Source organism: Chionomys nivalis, chromosome 21, assembly GCF_950005125.1.
Source record: "Chionomys nivalis chromosome 21, mChiNiv1.1, whole genome shotgun sequence".
NCBI lineage: Eukaryota > Metazoa > Chordata > Mammalia > Rodentia > Cricetidae > Chionomys > Chionomys nivalis.
In genome coordinates this window covers 9,695,733-9,716,242 of record NC_080106.1, presented here as the reverse complement: position 1 = coordinate 9,716,242, position 20,510 = coordinate 9,695,733, and the positions used below count along the sequence as shown (strand labels likewise).

Below are 20,510 nucleotides of genomic sequence, written 5' to 3'. Positions count from 1 at the left end.
CCTCTTCAAGAGTAGGAAGCACCCTTAACTGCTGAGCCATGTCTTCAGCCCCCTGAATTGGTGTCTCAGGGGCTTGCTTTCAGATTATTACATTGTGTTTCCTGAATGTTTGACGAAGCTGGAGATACTACGCTGTGCAGGGCCCCAGGCTTACACACTTCTCAGAGTAAACTGGACCTACTTTGTCTCCAACGTCTCACCTTTCTTTGTATGGGGAGTTAGATTTTTGGTTTGATGTATAAGAGACAGAATTTTACTTCATAGTCCAGGCTGGCATGAAACTTGCTATGTTTCTCAAATTGGTCTTGAACTCATGGTGATCCTCCTGCCTCAGCCATTTGACTGCTGAGATTCCAGGTGTGAACCACCAAATCTGGTACTTTTTGTATTATAACCTGCTGTAGAATTGGACAGCTCTGATCCATTTGGATAGTTCTGTCTCATTGTGCTTACTACATCTTCTGTCACGAGGGAAGGTCTTAACTTGGTGGCATTTTATTGAGTGAAAGGTGCCACACACCCGGACAGCAAAAGCAATCATGTTTTTGCAGTGCTGGTGCATTCTGTCTGCAACCATTCCGCGGTTATGATTTCCTCAGGCCAACAGTCAAAGTAAATGCATATATGATTTTAAAGTCTCACTTTGTAGTGTAAGCCAGCTTCAAACTCATAAAAATCCTTCTGCCATAGCTTCTTGAGTACTGGATTTATAGATGTGCATCTTCATGCCTGCTAACGTGTCCTGTGTCCTGAGTGTGTGTGCCATAGTGCTTGGCTGACAGAGGGTAACTGTGGAAGCTGGTTTTCTCCTCTTACCATGTGGGTCCATGGATGGCAGCAGTCTGGCCAGCTTCAAGTAAATAAGGGAGGCAGAGGCAGGTGGATCTCAGTGAGTTTGAGGCCAACCTGGTTTGCAAAGTGAGTTCCAGGACAGCCAGGACTGTTACACAAACAAAGAAAGCCTGTCTCGAAAAACAAGACAAACAACAAAACAAAAAAGTAACCTCCCCCCCCTTTGGTGGATGTGGTGGCACACACTTTTAATACCAGCACTCAGGAAACAGGCAGGTGGGTCTCTGTGATTGTGTATGGGGAGTCAAACAGATGACTACTTTGTGGGGTCAGTTACAGGGATTAAACTCAGGTTGCTAGACTTGTTCAGCAAACTTTCTGACTTGCTGAGCCATCTCACCAGCCCCTAAATGCCTTAATACACTAACTGAAAATGACAGGTAGGACTGGAGAGATGGATCAGTGGGTAGAGGTCTGTGCTGCCAAGCTTGATGACTTGAGTTCAATCCCTAGGACCCGAATAATGTCATGACAGAACTGACAACACCACCACTACCCCGGTAAATAATGAATGGAATTTTAAAAGAAGCTTAAATGAAATTGTTAGATTGCCCCAGATTTTAGTGGTAATCTGTTAATTGGTTAGAACAGTTAGCCTGGCTTCCCTATCTGTCTGCTGTCCCAGAAACTCCTCCTGAGGTCTTTGAGAATAGGAGTGTTAGGAACCCTTGGTCAGTGTTTTCACTGCCACTGTCCTTCTCAGTCCTATTCATGATATATATCATATGATGCTAGCACCAATAACATGTCTTGCCCTATGTGAGGTGGCTGTTTTGAGAAGAACTAGCTAGAGTTCTGGCCCTACAAGGTCTGGGGTGCAGGAGTTGGTGGCTTGTGTTGTGCTGACCTGCTGAATTGTCCCTGGGGTAGTTTGCTGTCTCTGCCTCTCTTATAAAAGAGTTCAGTAATAGAGACTCTACCCTGCCGACTTATCTGCTCTTATTCCTTTACAGAGGCCACATTTCTGCACACTGCAATTGAAGTTGCTATATGGACTCTGGGGTGTTCCACCTTCCCAGTAGGCACATACATTGCCACTGGTCCTCCCTCCCAGAGTTGGATTCAAAAGATTTCCCAGTGTCACAGGGATTTTACTGTGAATGGATTGATTCATAAGACCTTTCTGTGCCTCATAGATTTCTGTCTCCAGGGGCACCCTAGACACTGACAGAGCAGACATGCTGTGTTACACAGTGTCTCATCTTTCTTCTCTGATTATAGAAATACAGGGCTTTGCTTATAAGCTTCCTTGAGATTGCTGCACTACATGTGTGCTGTCAGTGATGACACGTGGACGAACGGGTTTGCCCGTGTGTCAGGGTGCTAAGTCCTGGGTTGCCTCTTGGCGCCAGAACCTGAGTGAGCAGTTGGACTCCTTTCCAGTTACCCTTTTCTTGGTATTTGTCATTACCATCTGGGGAGAGAACCTAGCACTTTAGTTGGTTGTGGGGGAGTAAATTTACCTCTTATAACCTAAAAGAGTCCATTGGAGACATGAGCCTAGGAGACCATTTAACAGCAGACAGAGCGCTGAAGCTGCACACCCCAGGCTCTCCAGACTGTTAGACTGTGTTCTGAACCTTAGTGACCAGAGAGAAATGCTGTAGCAGGTACTTTGTTCTGTCATCACTTCTCAGACATTCCCAGCTCTTAAATGTAGAATTGGCGAGAAGAATTTGAGAGGGTCTTAAAATTCCCCTGGTTTTTACAAAGTAGCCAGGCATATATTTTCTTTCTTCCAAACAAGAAAGGTGATTTCAAACCATTAATTCAGTTGCATGGGACAGTGTGTAAGAAAGGAGTCACAATTTCCAGGTCATTTCTTCCTCACGGGCTTTTCTGTCTCTGCCCAGAGCCCTGGCTCTACATCTGCCAGCTGTGTTGCTGCTTGTTAAAAAGAGTGACTTCCACCAGCAGACGGACAGCTCAGGGTCTGGGCTCACCACTGACTGACATCCTGTGGAAGGCAGGCAGGATGTGATGGGAGGGTTTTATTGTAACCTGTACACATGCCATTAGGAGTGCATTTTCAGGTTCCCACCCTTGCTTTTGTGTAGTCAGTAATGGTAAATAATTGAAAGCATTCCTAAACTGTTCGATTCAGATTTTATCAGATTTTGGTGTCTTTCTGGGAACATGATGTCATGAGATGGAACTTGAAGTGTTGAGTTAATGTAGTGATTTATGTTGAGTCTTAATATCCTGTTAATGTGTTTTTTGATTTCTTGCGCAGCTCCCTCCATACAGTGGGACTCTGTGTGGCACACAGGCTGAAGATGAACTACCAGATGGTAAGCTGGGTCATGTGTGCTAGGTGGGCAAGAAACCTGCAAACATGTCCTCCGTTTTCTTATATCTTCCTTCCACACTTAAGAGTTTATTCATAGTTGGGCTATGATGTGTGAGTTTATTGGAGTGTGCTTAGTGTGTGTGGTGGGCAGAGGCTAACTTCACGGAGTAGGTTCTCTCCTACTTTGACATGGGTTCCGGGGATTGGACAGAGATAGAGGTTTGTGCAGTAGGTATTCCTTACTGAGCTGGATTCCTAGTCTGTTCATGTCTTGGAGTCCCACCTGTAGCCCTGCAGGGTTAAATTGGTGCTCTTAGCTCAGCCTAGAAGCTGGGGAAGCAGGCCTGCGGTACTAGGCCAGCTTGAGTCAACATTTCCTTAGCGCTTGAAGCTTCTGCTGTGAACTGCAGCTCACTCAAGTACCAAGCCACTCTGATTGACAGATGTGCTTTCAAGGTTGTGCTGTGCCCCAGAACGCTGGGCATCATAAGTTCTGATCAGGAGAGAGGTGTTCCTTTCTGTTACCTCAACAAGCCCTGGTGTTGTGGGTGTGTCGCTCCACATGGCTGTCTTGGGTCCTCTCGGCAGTGAGCCTGTGTGCTGTCAGTTGAGGGGCGTGTGGAGATGTTATAGCAGTTGATGTTTATGTCCCGTCTGTCCCAGATTCCTGGGCATTTAGGTACCATTCTCACGACCTGCTCTGCTCCTCTTCTGTCTCCAGCCTGAGCCCTGGCTGATGGCTAAGAGTGGTGTTTATCAAGTGCAGTAGTGTTTGCTGCTGAGCAGGGATATTTAACACATCTTGACTGTGCATTCATCACAGACCCAAACTCAACCAGACCATTTCTAGTCAGGATTGTTGTAAGGTTTTTGGTGGCTTTCAAGAATCTAAAGGAGGGCTGGAGAGATGGCTCAGTGGTTAAGAGCATTGCCTGCTCTTCCAAAGGTCCTGAGTTCAATTCCCGGCAACCACATGGTGGCTCACAACCATCTGGAATGAGGTCTGGTGCCCTCTTCTGGCCTGCAGACATACACACAGACAGAATATTGTATACATAATAAATAAATAAATATTTAAAAAAAAAAGAATCTAAAGGAAAGTCTTTTTTTAAGAGCCAGGGATTGGATTCCATATTCTGTTAACATGTTATACTTGTGATTGGTGTTAATTAGGTTTACATAGAAGTTTGAAAGGACTAAGCCAGCCTTATCTACAGTAACATCTCAGAAAGTGACTAAGGTTAGCAGTTCTGCAGTGAGCTGTAATAGATCTGAAGGTAACGAACAGGTTTAGTAATAGCTTTACAATCAGCAAAATGAGTTGTCCTTTAATCTGCTGGTATCCAGCTCAAGGAGTCTGGGTCCCTTGACATCCGTCTCTGCTGTGATGGTCTGTTCTTTCTCATGTGTTTCTTCTTGCTTATCAGAGGCCTTGTCTCCTGCTCACACCTACACTGGTGTTGGGTTGTACTCAACCTCAACCTACTTATTGTTCCTTAGGTCCTTTTCTCCATTCTCTGCTCTCTCTTCCAAAGTCTGACTTTAATTTTGTTAGGAATGCTCCCAGAGTCTTGCTGCCTGCTTACAGCTAGTTGTCAGGACCACTTAAAGGTTCTTTCCTCTAAAGCTTGGTCTCTTGTGTTTTCTGTCCGCAGAGCAGTGCTTCTCAACCTGTGGGTCATGACCCCTTTGTGGTCACATATCAGATATTTATATTGTGATTCATAACAATAGCAAGATTATAGTTATGAAGTAGCAACGAAAATAATTTTATGGTTGGGGGGTCACCACAACATGAGGAACTATATTAAATGGTCAAAGCATTAGAAGAAGGTTGAACTACTACCATAGAGCCTTTCACACTATGTTAATAAATCTTCTTTTAAGACTGCCCAGCAGTGGGCCACAGGGACCACATTCATTTCTGAGTGTCTGTGATTGCCTAGTGTAAAACGCTGTGACCCTTCAGCATGTGGGAGAATGTGTGATGAAAGTGCTTTTCCTCTCCCAGCATAGACAGTCACAGCAGGTGACCTCAGGGAACCTTGTTGTGCTTTTCACTTTATCTGCTACCCTTTCTAGGCAGTTGCTGAACTTTGAATCAGTGTGTTCTTGCTGTCCACTAAGTTAACTGTTGAAGTTCTACTGTTCTCTGCATACCTTCCATGGGAATCAAGCACAATGCTGGGATTAAAGGGTGTCACCACACCCCACTGGGACAGTATGTTCATAAGCTTTTCATAGTTTTTTTCTTGTGCTGACCAGTCTGCCTCCCACTGAGGCAGAGGGATCTGCAATCCCTCTTACCTTTGTTGTGCACTGTTAATCTTTGTGAACTCAGGTTGGTCTTGTCAATAAATGCAAACTCCTGGAGCAGGAGCCTTGTCTTCCCTGCTTGGGAAAATCTCTCACACACCACGGAGTTATATGTACTTGATGGAACTCACTTTGAGAAATATTACCTCAAGGTACGCCCCCCCCACCCTTAAAAAATTATGTGTGTGGCATACCTTTTTAAGTGTATGCCTGGCGCCCACAGAAGTCAGAAAAGGACATGGGATCTCTTAGAACTAGAGTTCCAGACAGTTGTGAGCTGCCTTGTGGTTGCTGTGAATTGAACCTGGGTCCTCTGGGAAGAGCAGCTAGTGCTCTTAACCACCAAGTTTACATGCCAGGGCGTTGTCTTCCTTATGTATTGTTTGGCTATTGTTTGCAGGCCTCTCATTTCTTCACCTGAAAGATGGAACTCAGTCTGAGCTTTCTGCTGTCAGTGTGTGCCCCTCATGAAAAGAAGAGACAAAACTGTCTGAAGTACCATGTTGGGTAGATGTTGAAGTGTTTCTGATACCCAGTCATATCCTAGAATATTGTTCTCTGATAAGATTGAGAATGGGTGTGGAAGGCATTTTCTGTTGGGAACAGTCAATCTTCTGTAAGCTTCATAGTATAGAGCACAGTAATTCTAAGTGTGACTTCACAGTATACATGTCTCAAAGGGTAGTCTTCCTCCAAGCACACACACCTCAGTGTCTGTTACTGGTAGCTCCAAGCATTGTGGATTAGATGGAACCCCAGATGTAATAGAAACCATTGTTCTTTTTTTTTTTTTTTTTTTTTTTTTTTTTGTTTTGTTTTGTTTTGTTTTGGTTTTTCGAGACAGGGTTTCTCTGTGGCTTTGGAGCCTGTCCTGGAACTAGCTCTTGTAGACCAGGCTGGTCTCGAACTCACAGAGATCCGCCTGCCTCTGCCTCCCGAGTGCTGGGATTAAAGGCGTGCGCCACCACCGCCCGGCAGAAACCATTGTTCTATGGTAATTCATTTCAGAGTAAGGAAAAGAACCGCTCCTTGGCCAGTGGCATACAGATGAGACCTGCTGTGTTTCTCCTTTATCTAGTTAGCACATTTTTGGCTTCTCCCTGAACCTGCTTTTTTTCCTCCTTCCCATGAAGTCTTTCAAGCCCTCCAGAATAAAACATACTTAGAACACGATTTTGGAGTTATAATTTCATCCTTGAAATGCGGGACTTGAAAACTATTGCTGCCCGGTACCAGAATTGAAGGCACGTTTCCTTTATTTCACATGCATGACCACTCACCAAATATGCAGCAAGTAAGCACACTGTCTACCACGGAACTGTATGTCAGAGGAATATATATCTGTGTTTTGTTTTGTTTCAAGACCGGGTTTCTCTGTGTAGCTTTGGAGCCTGTCCTAGAACTCACTCTGTAGGCCAGGCTGACCTTGAACTCACAGAGAACTGCCTGCCTCTGCCTCCTGAGTGCTGGGATTAAAGGTGTGCACTATCACCACCCCGCTCAAAGGAATATTTTTAAGCAATGTTACAAGTTACTTATTTGTTTATTTATATAGTGTGACTGCCATATATAGTGTTAGAGGGTGGCCTTGGATTCCTAATCCTGTATCCATCTTTCTAGTACTGGAATCACGTGCCCCACTAATTTTTTAATCACAGATTTAATTTAGTTTCTACCCTTTGTCTTTTGAAAGTTTTTCTTAGTTACCCAGATAACCAGAGGTAAGGATATGCTCCTTTTTTCATACCCCCAATTTGCTCTTGTTTTATAGATACCATTTTCAACAGATTATTAAGATAGGCATAAAGCCTGTTGTAGCTGTTTCAGAGGGCGAATGGTCTTGATACTGCAGAGCTTGCTCCCTGTGCTTGAAATGGATGGACACTGATTGCTTGTATCTTCCCAGCAGGACAAGAACATCAGAGGATTGAGTTTGGGGTTGATGAAGTCATCAAACCAAGTGATGGTTTGCCGAGAGCCCCCAGCTACAGTATTTCAAGCACTCTGAATCCCCAGGCACCTGAGTTTATTCTTGGTTGCACAACTTCCAAAAAGACCCCTGATGGCATAGATAAAGATGAAAACTACAGCTCCGTTGACCAGTACCCAGATTCGGCCCTGACTCTGGAAAACAGCTCTAACGTGGAGGGAGAAGCCTTGGAGAACGATGGTAGCACTGGTGGTCTTGGTCAAAGGGAGCGGAAAAAGAAGAAGAAGCGCCCCCCTGGATACTACAGTTATCTGAAAGATGGCAATGATGAAGTTGTTTCCCCAGCTGCGCTGGTCAACGGCCATGCCAGTTCAGCAGTTACGAACAGTGTGGGTGTGGAGGATGCTGAGTTCATGGTCGATATGCTTCCTTCAGTTATGCCCAGGACTTGTGACAGCCCTCAGAATCCCATGGACTTCATCAGTGACCCTGTGCCTGACAGTCCTTTCCCCAGAACACTAGGTAGTGATAGCAGGACTGCAGGGCTGCTCGAGGGCTGCCATGGAACTGACTTTGAGCAACCCTGCCTCCCTGCAGACAGCCTTCTAAGGACAGCTGTGACGCAGCCCTACGTTGGCACTGATACTACTGAGACTCTTGCAGTTGCTAATGGAAAAATACTTGAATCCTTGGGCGAGGACACTGCTGCCAATGGGGTAGAGTTACACACTGAGGAGAGCCCAGACTTGGACCCTACAAAGCCTGAGAGCCAGTCACCTCCTGCCGACAGTGTGCTCTCTGCATCTGGGGCCATTCCCATTAGCCAGCCCGCAAAGTCCTGGGCTAGCCTCTTTCATGATTCTAAGCCCTCTTCTTCCTCGCCCATGGCATATGTGGAAACTAAGTGTTCCCCCCCTGTCCCATCTCCCCTGGCCTCTGAAAAGCAGGTGGAAGTCAAAGAAGGGCTTGTTCCAGTTTCAGAGGATCCTGTAGCCATAAAGATTGCAGGTACAGTTAAATAGACAGACTGAGTGGAGATGGGATCTGTCTTAGGGATACACTGTGTGTAGTGTATTGGTATGCACAGTGGTGGTAAAGGGCATGTATGCATTAACATTCAGTTGTAAAACAATGTATATAAGAAGAAAGATGGAAGGAGAGGGTGCCATGCCTTTAGGTAAGTGGGAAAAACTTCATGGTTTTTTTTTTTTTTTTTTTGCAAGTTTCTTATTGACAAACTCCATTTCCATTTTCTTGTTGCTGTAGCGTTGGAATGTGTGACACATATGTCCTGTGCTGTAACTAGGGTGTACTTTCGGTGTGATGATCCTCCTCAGTTTGTATTCCTTTTCTCTATCAGTATAGAAATAGACATTTAAAAAAAATAATGCAGCCCCCCTCCCTTCCATAGTGACTTCGGTTAAGTGATGGATTTTATTCAGAATTGTAGCACCAAGCTGAAGGTAGGGAGTGGAGAGACACAGAGGCTGGGAGGTTAGGTGTAAAAGCAGGTCTTCAGGTCCCCAGCTCCGGAGACTGCTGCAGTGTGCCCTTGGAGTGCTCAGAGTCCCAACAGACATTAAGGTATATCCTCTTGGTAGTTGGGGGTAGCAACAAGTCTTGGCTTTTAACTGTCACAATTATGGCTGTGTGACTGTGTGTGGAAACATAGACCTGTAATTCCAGCTCTCAGGAGACTGAGCAAGGGGGAATGGCAATTTAAGCCCAGCCTGGCTTCAGAAGCAAGACCCTGTCTCAAAAAAGAAACCATAACAAAATGAGAACATTTTATTCCCTATGTGAGATATATTATTCTGAGTGTTCTTAGTGTTCTGAAGTCTCTTCAAATGAGAAGACTGATAGAGTTTTATTTTTATTGTCTTGGGTTTCATATTGTAGTCCAGGCTGGTTTTGAACTTGCTATTTAGTGCAGTCTATCTCCAAAGTGACTTCTCTTCTGCTTCTACCTCCCGAATGCTGGGATCACAGGGTGTGTCACTGTACTCCACTGGAATAATCCGTTATTTTTTTTTTTTAATTTTTAAGTTTTATGTGTATGGGTGTTTTGCCTTCATGTATGTCTAGGCACCACTTATGTATTTGTGCCAGCAGATGCCAGAAGACAGAATCAAATTCCCTGGAACTACAGTTGTAGTTGGTTGTGAACCCTTATGTAAGTGCTGGGAATCAAATCCAGGTCCTTTGGACTAGTAAGTAGCCTGTGCTCTTAATTGCTGAGCCATCTCTCCAGCCCTTTGGGATCATAGTTTTAAAGAAAAGTGGTTTTCTTCTTTGCATCCCCTAATCCCCTAGTACTTTTTTTTTTTTTTGGTTTTTCGAGACAGGGTTTCTCTGTGGTTTTGGAGCCTGTCCTGGAACTAGCTCTTGCAGACCAGGCTGGTCTTGAACTCACAGAGATCCGCCTGCCTCTGCCTCCCGAGTGCTGGGATTAAAGGCGTGCGCCACCACCGCCCGGCTCTTATTTTTTTTTTTTTATTGAAAAAATTTAAAAAAAGGTTTACTCATTTTATTTTATGTGTATTTTGCCTGCATGCACGCCATCTGTTGGTGCTGAGAATTGAACCCATATCTTATACAAGAGCAACAAGGGCTCCTAATCTCCAAGCCATCTCTCCAGTCCATTTTTCTTTTCAGTTTTACTTTGTAGGACAAAGCTTTTCACAAATTCCAGTCTTCTTGCCAGTCTTCCAAGTGCTGGGATTCTAGTTGCACACCTGTATGTCCTGCCTGGTTTCAGATAGGTTTCTCCTAAAATGTATTCATTATGGGATTGAGCAGGTGCCTCAGTAGGAACATTTTTTTGCATGCATGAAGATCTGAGTTTGAATCTCCAGCATTCATGTTGAAAAGCCAGATTTGGCCTGAGTACCTATAGCTTCATCATTAGGAGTTAAAGACAAGTAGGTCTGGGACGTTTTGGCAAATAAAAGTTTAGCAGGTGGATCTTTTTGACTTCTAGGCTAGCCAGGGCAGATCTTTACACCAAAAGCCTCCCAGTTCCTAACCAGACAGGTCTGAGGGGTGGAGAGACAGTCGTGCTTCTGTTTAGGTCACTCCAAATGCATACCCGCCCCCTTTGTCTTTTGAGGGCTTGGTTGTTGTTGGTTTTTTGAGACAAAGTTTCTCTATGTAGCCCTGGCTGTCCTGGAACTTACTTTGTAGAGCAGGCAGACCTTGAACTCAGATCCGCCTGCCTCTGCCTCCTGAGTGCTGGGATTAAAGGTGTGCACCACCTCCACCCATATTGATTATTTTTGGTAGGAGTAACTGAATCATGAAAGCAGTGGAAAAAAAAAAACAAAACTTGAGAATCTGTGGGACTGGTGTTTGCTGGCTGGGGAGCAATGTCTATGCACCACTGTCAGGAGTCAATAAGGCAGCAAGGTGATGAGGGCCAATTGCGGTGACTACCTTGTAAACACAGGCTTCAGGAGGCTGCGTGTGCTGTTTGTCACTGCACCCTTATTTTTAATGCACTTGGTCTTTCTGGGGTTTTAGAAGAGCATATTTTAGATCCCAGCTATGAAACACTTCCAGAGTGCAAGGTTGTATTTCACATTTTATCTTTAAAACTATGCATTAGCTTTCAAGAAATATAAATAACTCCAGGCAAAAAGAGAAACATGCCTAGTACCCACATTAAATCTCATGGGAAGAACTTGGTGAGCTGAGGTTTTGAAGTCTATCCAGCCATTTGGGATAGGTACTAAGGTACTTCATTCATGGATGCTGGACAGCCATTGTAAGCTGAGGCTTCCAGAGGAATAAATGTGTTTTCATGTATTCTAAGTATGAATGACAACAGTCTAAGACTATTGTTTTTTGTTTTGTTTTGTGGCTTAAAACCTACCCGAGACCTTATAATTTAGGTCACTTTGCTATAGTACCTGGGAACAAACCAGGGTAACTCAAATTCTTCCAAAGTGGCAAGAGTGAGGACAGTCTAGAAGTGTGAGAGTAACTAGGCATTAATGGTTAAATTAGGTGCTGGAGTATGGTTAGGCATTTGCGTGTGGTAGGTCCTGCATGGCTAGGCAGCTGCTGTGCTTCCAGAACCAGTGCAAGTTCCACTTCTGACTTCCGCCCTCAGATCGTGTGAAAACAATGTAGGGAAAAACCTTTAGGACTTAAGCTTGAGCTGCTGTGGAAACTCCGTGCTCGCTACTAACTGTCCATTTGTAGGTGGTCTGTGCTGAGTCATTTACCGAATGTGAGGTCTGTGTTTCTTGAGATTTAAAAAGGATATTCAGTGATTGGAGTTTTCTGGTGCCAACAGATTGCATAAGAAAGCTGGACTCTGCTCAGCCTTTTAATGTCTGCAGTTTTACCAAAGTGGAGACCCTGATTTCAGATTATTTTATGAGCCAGTTGGCATTTTCACTCCATAAGCATTGTTTCTATTAACTTCTGTGAGAAAGATGCATTGGATCATCTTCCCTAAATTGCCTTGAATGAAAGGTGTTTCTGGAGAATGTGATGCTGCAGCCAGTGTCTAGTGTTTGGCTCTAAGGGAAGAGGGAGCTTTAGAAGCTAGCTGTAATGTCCTGAGCACAAGTCAGCAGTGCCCAACCCTCTGCCTTTTTGATTATAGGTTGGTGGATCAGGCTAGAACGAGTGCAGACCTCATTAAAGTAACTGAGCTGACCCAAGGCGGGAGGGAGTCAAGGACATCAGCAGTCTTTCTGTGATTCGAGAAGGGTGGGGGTTCACCTTCTGGCTGCGTGGTGTGGCAGTCACCGAAGGAGCAGGTTCCTGTGCAGGGCATGAGAGAGAGCAGGAGCAGTGGGTGTGGAGGCTTTGATCTTAACCTAAAGATAATCAACTGCAGTCAGTTTTACAGCTGCTCATTTCTTTTGAAATGGAACTTACTGGGATACAGTCACAAAATGTTCCAAAGTTGTGGTTTTGGGAAATACAGATTATTTCTTTTTGGAAGATAAAAAGTGTTTTTTCAAACACTTGTCTATATTTTTCCTTTCCCTTCCCATTTAGATTGCCTTTTTTAAAAAGTTTTGTTTTTGTTTTTTTGAGAAAGGGGCTGGTTGTCCTGAAACTCATGATATAAACCAAACTGGCATTGAACTCAGATCCACCTGCCTCTGCCGTGTAAGTAGGCATTAGCAGTGTGTACTAGATTGATTTTTTTTTTTTAACATGGAAAAGACATTTATTACCAAGCTATAAATTACGAGGCAATGGTTGGGGCAGAGTGTGCCCAGCAGTCACGTTTTGGGCATCTGCTCTTTCTTTTTGTCTTCTTGGGCTTGTATTCGGATTTCCTCATCTAGGCGTTCCTTTGCACGGACAACCTTTGACTGCAAGTAGAAGGAGCCACCCACGGATTTATCGTTCACTTTAAATAGGTGTTCATAATTCTTCTGGACCTCCTCAGGGTTCAGCTTGGAGATGTTGAGAATCTGCTGGGCCTCCTGGAGGCTGAGGCCAGAGAGGTTGGATGCAGCTGCAGATTGGTGCCCAGCACGACCCCGAGCATCAGCAGCTGCCTGGCTTGCTGCAAACTCCTGCCTCAGGGCCCAGGCAAAGGCTCTACCCACCACCTGCACACCCATCACAATGATCTGGGCCAGGTACTTGGCCATGGCGGCCACTCCACCTCAGGGGCACGGGTGCCGCTTCCAGACCCCGTGGGCGATTGATTTGTTTTTATGTGTATGGGTGTTTTGCCTCCATGTGTGTCTGTGTGCCACATGTGTGCAGTGACCATGGAGGCCAGAAGAGGGTGTGGTATCCTCTGGAACTGGAGTTGTAGACATTGTTAGGTGTGTGTGTTTGGGAACTGAACCTTGGTCCTCTGCAACTGCAAGTGCTCTTAACTACTGAACCGTCTCTCTAGCCCACAGACTGCCTCTTTAAAAAAAAGTTAAATTTCATTATTTATCTGTATGTGTGTACACGTTGTGTGCACACCTCCAAGTTTATGAACACCCAAACACAAGTGTCATAGTCAGAGGGCAGCTTGGGAGTTGGTTTTCTGCTCTACTGTGTGGGTCCTAGGGTTGAACTAAAACTTGATGGCAGGTGAATCTGTTCTTCTTTTTTCATTCTTTCTCTCTCTCTCTTTTGTATTTCAAGCAGTGTTCTCTTTGTGGCCCTGGCTGTCTTAGAACTTGCTCCATAGATCAGGCTGGCCTTGAACTTAGAGAGACCCACCTGCCTCTGCTTCCCTAACACTGGAATTAAAGGCTGTGCTCTGGCTCTGCTCTGCCTCTTTCTCAGGAGGCTTATAGGATGTCTGTAATGGACTGACCATGTCAGGGGTTACCCATGCGTTTCTCTACATTGTCAATGCCCTCATTCCAGGGGTGTATTATTTTGCTCATTGCATCTGTTCAAGAAGTTAAATTACAGCCGGGTGATGGTGGCGCACTCCTTTAATCCCAGCACTTGGGAGGCAGAGGCAGGCGGATCTCTGTGAGTTCGAGACCAGCCTGGTCTACAGAGCTAGTTCCAGGACAGGCTCCAAAGCCACAGAGAAACCCTGTCTCGAAAAACCAAAAAAAAAAAAAAAAAAAAAAAAAGAAGTTAAATTACTTCAGATTACTAAATAATGAAGTGGCAGTGCCAGAGTGTGAGCCCAACCCCTCGGTTTGTATGTCCAGCTGTGTGTTGGAGGGTGTGTGCACCCATGGTCATGCAGACATGCCATGGCATATGTAGAGGTTAGAGGACACCTTTTGGGGAGTCAGCTCTCCTTCCAACATATGGGTTCCAGATAGGCATCTTAGATAATTAGGTCTAATGGCAACAGCATTTACCAAGCCATTTCAGCAGCCTGAACTTTGTTAACTATGAGATAAATGAGTTTTGTTTAAGATATATTGGGCCATTTCTGATGAACTGGAAGGATTTGTGTGGTCTTACCAAATTTTTGTGGTATACTGTGTGGGGCATGGAGGGTAGATTGGCTATCCCTTGTTTAAGGCATGAGATAAGAAAGGAAGACTTGAGGCAGCCAGCAGGGTTGGGGCAGCAGTCTGGGGACAAAGGGCATGGAGAGTTCTGTTGAGAATTATCAGTGGTAGGGTATTGTTTTCAAAGGACTTTGAGTCCAGGAAGATATTTGCCAGAAGTGATAAAAGGCAGACAGTGAGTGGTACCCGCTGTGGCATTTTTCAGTCGGTCTCAGAGAGCAAGACTTAGGGTGGTTAGAAGGCTGCTTGTACTTTATGATTGGTGCTGCTTTTTTTACTTTATGAAATGCCATTAAAGGATTGTCTGGAATAATAATTATGTATAAAGTGTACTGCCTGCATGCATGCTTGCATACCAGAAGAGGGCATCTGATCTCATTATACACGGTTGTGAGCTGCCATGTGGTTGCTGGGTTGTGGACCTCTGGAAGAGCAGCCAGTGCTCTTAACCTTGAGCCATCTCTCCAGCCCCAAGAAAACAATACAATAATCTTTAAGAAAAGGTCTAGATATTTCTTCTGATAGATTCTTGAAGATTCTATCAGAGGGCAAAGATTTGAGCATTGCCTGAATCAATTATGTAATCTCATCTGTCTGCTCCACATTTTCCTTTGTATTTTATGCCTGTATGCTTGCAGTTACTGAACAAACCACTGGGTGGTGCTAAGAGATAAGCTTACTATCTTGGAAGGGCACTGGAAACTGCTTTTTGACCTGCTGGCTATTTAGGGAAGGGCAGTGTAGAAACCACCCCGAGCATGTGGTTTCACAGTAAATGTCTGAAGGGAGCCATTATAGTTGGCTTCAGATAGTATGTGTTCTTACGTCCACAGAGCTCTACAGTGTTTTTTCTTAGGAAAGTGAAAGAAGCTTGTTCCTCAGGCGAGTGCAACCAGCTTGCCTCATTCCATTTTGAAAAGGAATTAGCTTTGTCATAGACACTGGGTTATTTTAAACTCGAAGCACTGTCTCTAATCACAGTGTGTTTTCATGTATGGTATGCGTGGATGAGTGTGCATGACTGCTAAAAGCATCTTGGGAGTCAGAGATTTACCTTTTAGGAAGTTCTTACCTTCACCTGTTTTGTTTTTAGAGCAGTCTTGTCTCTGTCCCTTCACTGCGTATTATATCCAGATTAGGTGGCCCATGGCTTTGGGGTAATTCTCATCTCAGCCTGAGGTCTCTCCATAAGAATGCTAGGATTTGTTTTGTTTGTTTGAGGCAGGGTCTCTCTATGTAACCTTGGAACTCACTGTGTAACTATCCTGAACTCCCAGATACCCACCAACCTCTTCCTCCAAAGTGCTTAGATTAAAGGCAAGCATCCCCATAGACATCTACTTTTTAAAAATGTGGATTTCGGCCATCTGAACTCAGGCCATTGGGCTTGTATCCTCTCCCTGCCCCTGCAATTCATAGTTGAGGCTGCTCAGAACAGTGAATAGGGGAGGGGCGAAGGTGCCTTGTGGATCTCTGTGCCCGTCCCTTGTTGGTTTTCTATTTCCTCCAGTGCCTCTGCCCAAACAGGTGTAAACGTCGAGGTACACCATCCCTCTCCCACCTTCAAACTGAGAAGACTTTGTTGCTTACACCACCAGGAAAACAGAATTTTCTTCCTTCAGAAACCTGAGTATGGTTGGCCACCTCGTATTTTAGTTCCTCCTGTCGTGTGGCTGTCGTATTTCTTGGCCAGGCATTCCTTTGAGCAGTTCACACTGGTTCTCTACTCTTACCCAGACCTCTGGCTCCTCCCTGTTAATGCCATTTTAGTATATGCTTTGCACTCTGAATTTGAGGTGTGCGTTATTGTGGGAGTTATTGGGAATATGGCACACTGATTCTCAAGTGTAAGTCACCATTCTCAGTATTAGCTCCTGCTGACTAAGGCTAGGCTCACTATTGCATCACCACACAAACAGTATGACAGTGTCCTTTACGTTCCTCCTGGTAGACACCCCTCATTCTCACATCTGCTTCCTCAGCCTCTAGTTGCTCCCTCGGTGTGTCTGCAGACGAAGCATACCTCTCAGACCTGTCCAGCTAAGCCTGCAGTGTGTGATGATCTCAGCTTGGACAGTCAGTCCCACTCATTACTGGTCCGTGAACTGGCCTAAAGTGGGGCTAATTGTAGTCTTGGAGTGCCATAGAGGATGAATTAGCTGTTCATCAGAGGTCAACTATGGCAGAGAGACCAAACCTTCTAATTGTGTAAAAACTTGCCATTGATTACTGCTTTGAAGCCCTGTGACATTATGTTGGGGAGTGCTTGGTTGAGCACGCACAGGTTTGGTGGTTACTGTGATCATCCCTGTGCTGTGGTACATATATAGTAGAAAGTGTGGATTTTTGTGGTACAGCCCAGGGTCAAATGGGAACATGGTGGGAAGGGGACAGCGAGTGATGCCATACAATACAGATATTTAAAAACTCCTTTTGTGTGTGTGAGCATATTCGTATGTATATATAAGTGTGTTTGTGAGGTCAGATTGTGGGAGTCAGTCCTCTTTACACTACATGGGTCCTGGGGCTATGACCCAGATCATTAGGTCTGGCAGCAAGTACCTGTAATTGTTGAACCACCTGTAATAGTTTACTCATTTCAAAAAGATGAGCCTTGTAGAATCACTTACTGCTTCCTCGCTGGAGGAAAGAAGGAAGTTGTATGTGTGTCTGTGTATATACGTGTTTTACGTGTGTGTACATAAGTATACTTTTAAACAATGAAATTAAGTTTCTCGTTTGACTTTGGGACACCAGCCTGGGACCTGCCAGTACAACAGTTTCGGTTTGTTGCCATGCATGGTATCACATGTGCCCATTAGTGATTCATTCCTGTGAAACAGCTTAAAAGGAAATGAGGTAGCATCGTGTTGTGGCCCTGAATTGGAGCCTCGATTATGTGTTGATCATAGGCAGAAAGCAGACAGGGTGCTCCTAGATGGCTGAGAACTAGGTCCTGCCAGTTAACACTTAGGAGTTATAGAGACAGACTGAGTATGAGGAGTATGTTCACTCTAGCCATTACTGTTACAGAATTCATCATGGCATGTGGGAAGAGCCTTTCTGTATAGACCAGGCTAGCCTCAGACTCACAGGGGTCTGCCTGTGCAATGCCATGTAGGACTAGGTTTGTTTTTGTTCTTGTCTTTGAAATAGTCACATGAAGTCCATGCTGGTCTAGAACCCACTGAATAGGCTGAGGCTGACTTTGAACTCCTGATCTTTCTGTATCTGTCTCCCAAATGCTACAACTATAGTGATGTGTCACCACTCATGACTTCCTTGTCTTTGTTTTAAAAGTGCATTTCTAGATAGGCCTAGTGGCATATATTTGTAATCCCAGTGCTGAGGCAGAAGGATTGCTGTGAGTTTGAGTGAGGTTAGTCTGGGTTGCATAATTATCAGGCCATCCAAAGCCACAGAGCAAGACTTTGCCTCAAATCCAGTGGTGGTGAAGATGCTTAGTTGTAGAAAATGACGTTCGTAATTTCTTTTTCCTTTTCTTTTTGAGACAGGGTCTTACCACGTAGCTTTGGCTGGATTCACGGAGAGATCTGCCAGTCTCTAGATGTGCACTACCATGCCTGGCTTTATAGTTACTTAAAACTGGAAAAATCTGAATAGAAAAACCTGCTTCTGAACTGAGTGAGGAGCTAAGAGTGCAGAGTAAATGGATTGCTGGTGTGACTGCTGATGGAAACTGACTAGCAGGAGCAGTTATCCCTTAATATGGAGCTATCAAGCTCCCACTGTGATATGCCAGGTCTCATGAGACACATTTTGCTCCCTAAGTCCCTTTGAAGTATCTAGGACACCTTGCTGCTAGTGAGGCACACTGTCAGCCTTGGTGGGGTAGCCAGCATCTTCCGTATCTGCTGTCTGTTGCTAATGATTGTGTGCGTTTCCTTCGATTGTGCTTTCTAGTCTATTCTCACAGGAACATAAGTAAACGTTGATGTTTGGAGGAAAATATTAATTGGAAGAAACAGTTCCTCATTCAGTAACAAAGCTGATTTTGAGCTAAGTGAGGCTTTAATAATGAGGGCTTTCTGAGGACACGTTTTCCTGAAGAGCTCTCAGCACTTCAGAATGCCTTTGCATGGATGCTGATGCTGCTGGCTAGAATGTTGTTAATGTCTTCATTTGCTTCTTCACTCTTGCAGAGTTACTGGAGACTGTAACCTTGATACATAAGCCAGTGTCATTGCAACCCCGCGGGCTGATCAATAAAGGAAACTGGTGCTACATTAATGCCGTATCCTTCCTGGATGCCATCCCCAGGCCTGGCTACCATGGTGTTCTTCTCTCTGGGTGCATTTGACTTAGTGAAACTTCCTCAGGGCAGCTGGGCAGAGGCTGGGCCATCACTTGGTGTGCCTAACCTCATCGTTGATGATACTCTGAGCCCCACTTCTCCACCCTCTGTAAGAGTATTGATCTGTTGACCTGTGAAGGACAGAATCAGGCATGCTTTATTCTCATGGCAGTGGTTGTAGATCGTAGGATAGAGTGACCACTCAGAATAGAAGCTTTGCTCTAACTAGTGGTAGTATCTTGCTCTACTAGGTTCTGGAATGTCACCCTGGCCCACAGAAGATCCTTACATGGCCATTACAAGGCAGCTATCTTTTTTATTTGGTTTATGCTTTTTTTGAGTGTCCTTGGCTTTTCTTGTTTTTATATGCCTTTAGAAAGTTTGCTGTTGTCTGTTTCATTTCCTTTACACTTCCTTACTGCGACATTTAGACCCTGCAGGCATTGGTGGCTTGCCCTCCGATGTATCACCTGATGAAGTTCATTCCTCTGTATTCAAAAGTGCAAAGGCCTTGCACATCAACGCCCATGATAGATAGCTTGTAAGTAAAGTGCTCACACATATGCCAGTGGGGGGGGGGGCTTTCCCCTGGTGATGGGAACTTGAACGGTTGGCAAAGGAGGTGCTCCCTGAGTTGAGTCCAGCCCTCCACTCTCGATTTCCTACAGATAAGTACTGGGATATTCTCCTGCTCTTTTTTAGTTTATGTGTATAAGTATTTACCTGCATGTACAAGTGTACCACATGTGTGCAATGCTCATGGAGGTCAGAAGAAAACTTTGGATCCCCTGGAACTGGAGTTACAACCCATTGTAAGCTGCCACGTGGGTGCTGAGAACTGAGCCTGAGTTTCCAGCAAGTGCTCTGGACTGCCCAGCCACCTCTCCAGCCTCTGGAATTCTCTTTGAAAGGAAGATGTTGTTGGGATTTTATACCGAAGTATAACTGAACTTCGTGCTTCTTTACCCTTCAGATTCAGCAGCAAACCTTGTATTGTTTGCCAACTTAAAATAGCATTTTAAAATGATCCCAAAATGTGTATAGATTTAATGTAAGAACCCACTGGGTACTGTCACGTCACCCGACGTGAACCACACAACTACTGGTTGTCATGTGTTGTGCCGAGGCCTGCCTGCTCTTAACATGCTTTGCTTCACTTTCTTTTCTCTACTTAGTGTTCGGCTAATGAACGAGTTCACTAACATGCCAGTGCCTCCCAAACCCCGCCAAGGTGAGTCGTATCTTTGAGGCCTGTTATGGGAACATGGCGCCAGGGAACCAGAATGTGGTAAATGTGGTCTTGTTGAAAAGAAAATGTCCTTTTAAATCTGGTGTTCGCCCTGTGCCAGTCTCGGCTTCCTGCCTGGGTGGTGGTCGGAGTTTTGGTGGCTTTGCTTTCTGTCCTAATTCATACTGTGCTTTTAGTTACCAGAATGTCTGTTTCTCTTGTAGCTCTCGGGGATAAAATCGTGAGAGATATTCGCCCAGGAGCCGCCTTTGAACCTACGTACATTTACAGACTCCTGACAGTTATCAAGTCAAGCCTGTCTGAAAAGGTCTGGGGTGCTTGATGGTAGCTGGGAGGGGGCACATGCCTATAGTTTAGTGAGTAGAGGGCAAGGCAAGAGGACCTTTGGGAATTCAAGCCTAGCCTGAGCTACAGAGCAAGTTGCAAATGAGCCTGAACCACCGTCAGTGGTTGTTGCCCCTGTTTGTGTGTGTCACCCGCCCCGTGCCGTGGGTGAGGTTATAATGAAGTCGTTTAATGAGTATGCCAGTTACCCACACTTAATGGCACTAAGCAAGGACTAAGTCTCACTAATTCCACTAACCCTGTGAATTCAAGCTGGTAAA

The 20,510-nt window shown here is 44.9% G+C and overlaps 2 protein-coding genes across 2 annotated transcripts in view; one reads left to right on the top strand and one right to left on the bottom strand.

The window, feature by feature from the left end:
- Usp10 (ubiquitin specific peptidase 10) overlaps positions 1–20,510 on the top strand; it is a 51,016-nt gene that overhangs the window by 19,131 nt on the left and 11,375 nt on the right. The window contains exons 3-8 of the mRNA XM_057754184.1: positions 3,086–3,143; positions 7,365–8,396; positions 18,505–18,596; positions 19,088–19,197; positions 19,832–19,887; positions 20,109–20,212. Of these exons, the coding sequence (XP_057610167.1) occupies positions 3,086–3,143; positions 7,365–8,396; positions 18,505–18,596; positions 19,088–19,197; positions 19,832–19,887; positions 20,109–20,212 (1,452 nt within the window). The remainder of the gene's footprint in view (positions 1–3,085; positions 3,144–7,364; positions 8,397–18,504; positions 18,597–19,087; positions 19,198–19,831; positions 19,888–20,108; positions 20,213–20,510) is intronic.
- Positions 12,632–13,053, bottom strand: LOC130863863 (mitochondrial import inner membrane translocase subunit TIM16-like). Its single transcript, XM_057754185.1, has one exon. The coding sequence runs from the start codon at positions 13,007–13,009 to the stop codon at positions 12,632–12,634; it is 378 nt and encodes a 125-aa protein (XP_057610168.1). The 5' UTR covers positions 13,010–13,053.

Excerpts from the sequence above, each read along its gene's own strand:
- LOC130863863 (XM_057754185.1), bottom strand. The coding sequence starts at position 13,009 with ATGGCCAAGTACCTGGCCCAGATCATTGTGATGGGTGTGCAGGTGGTG.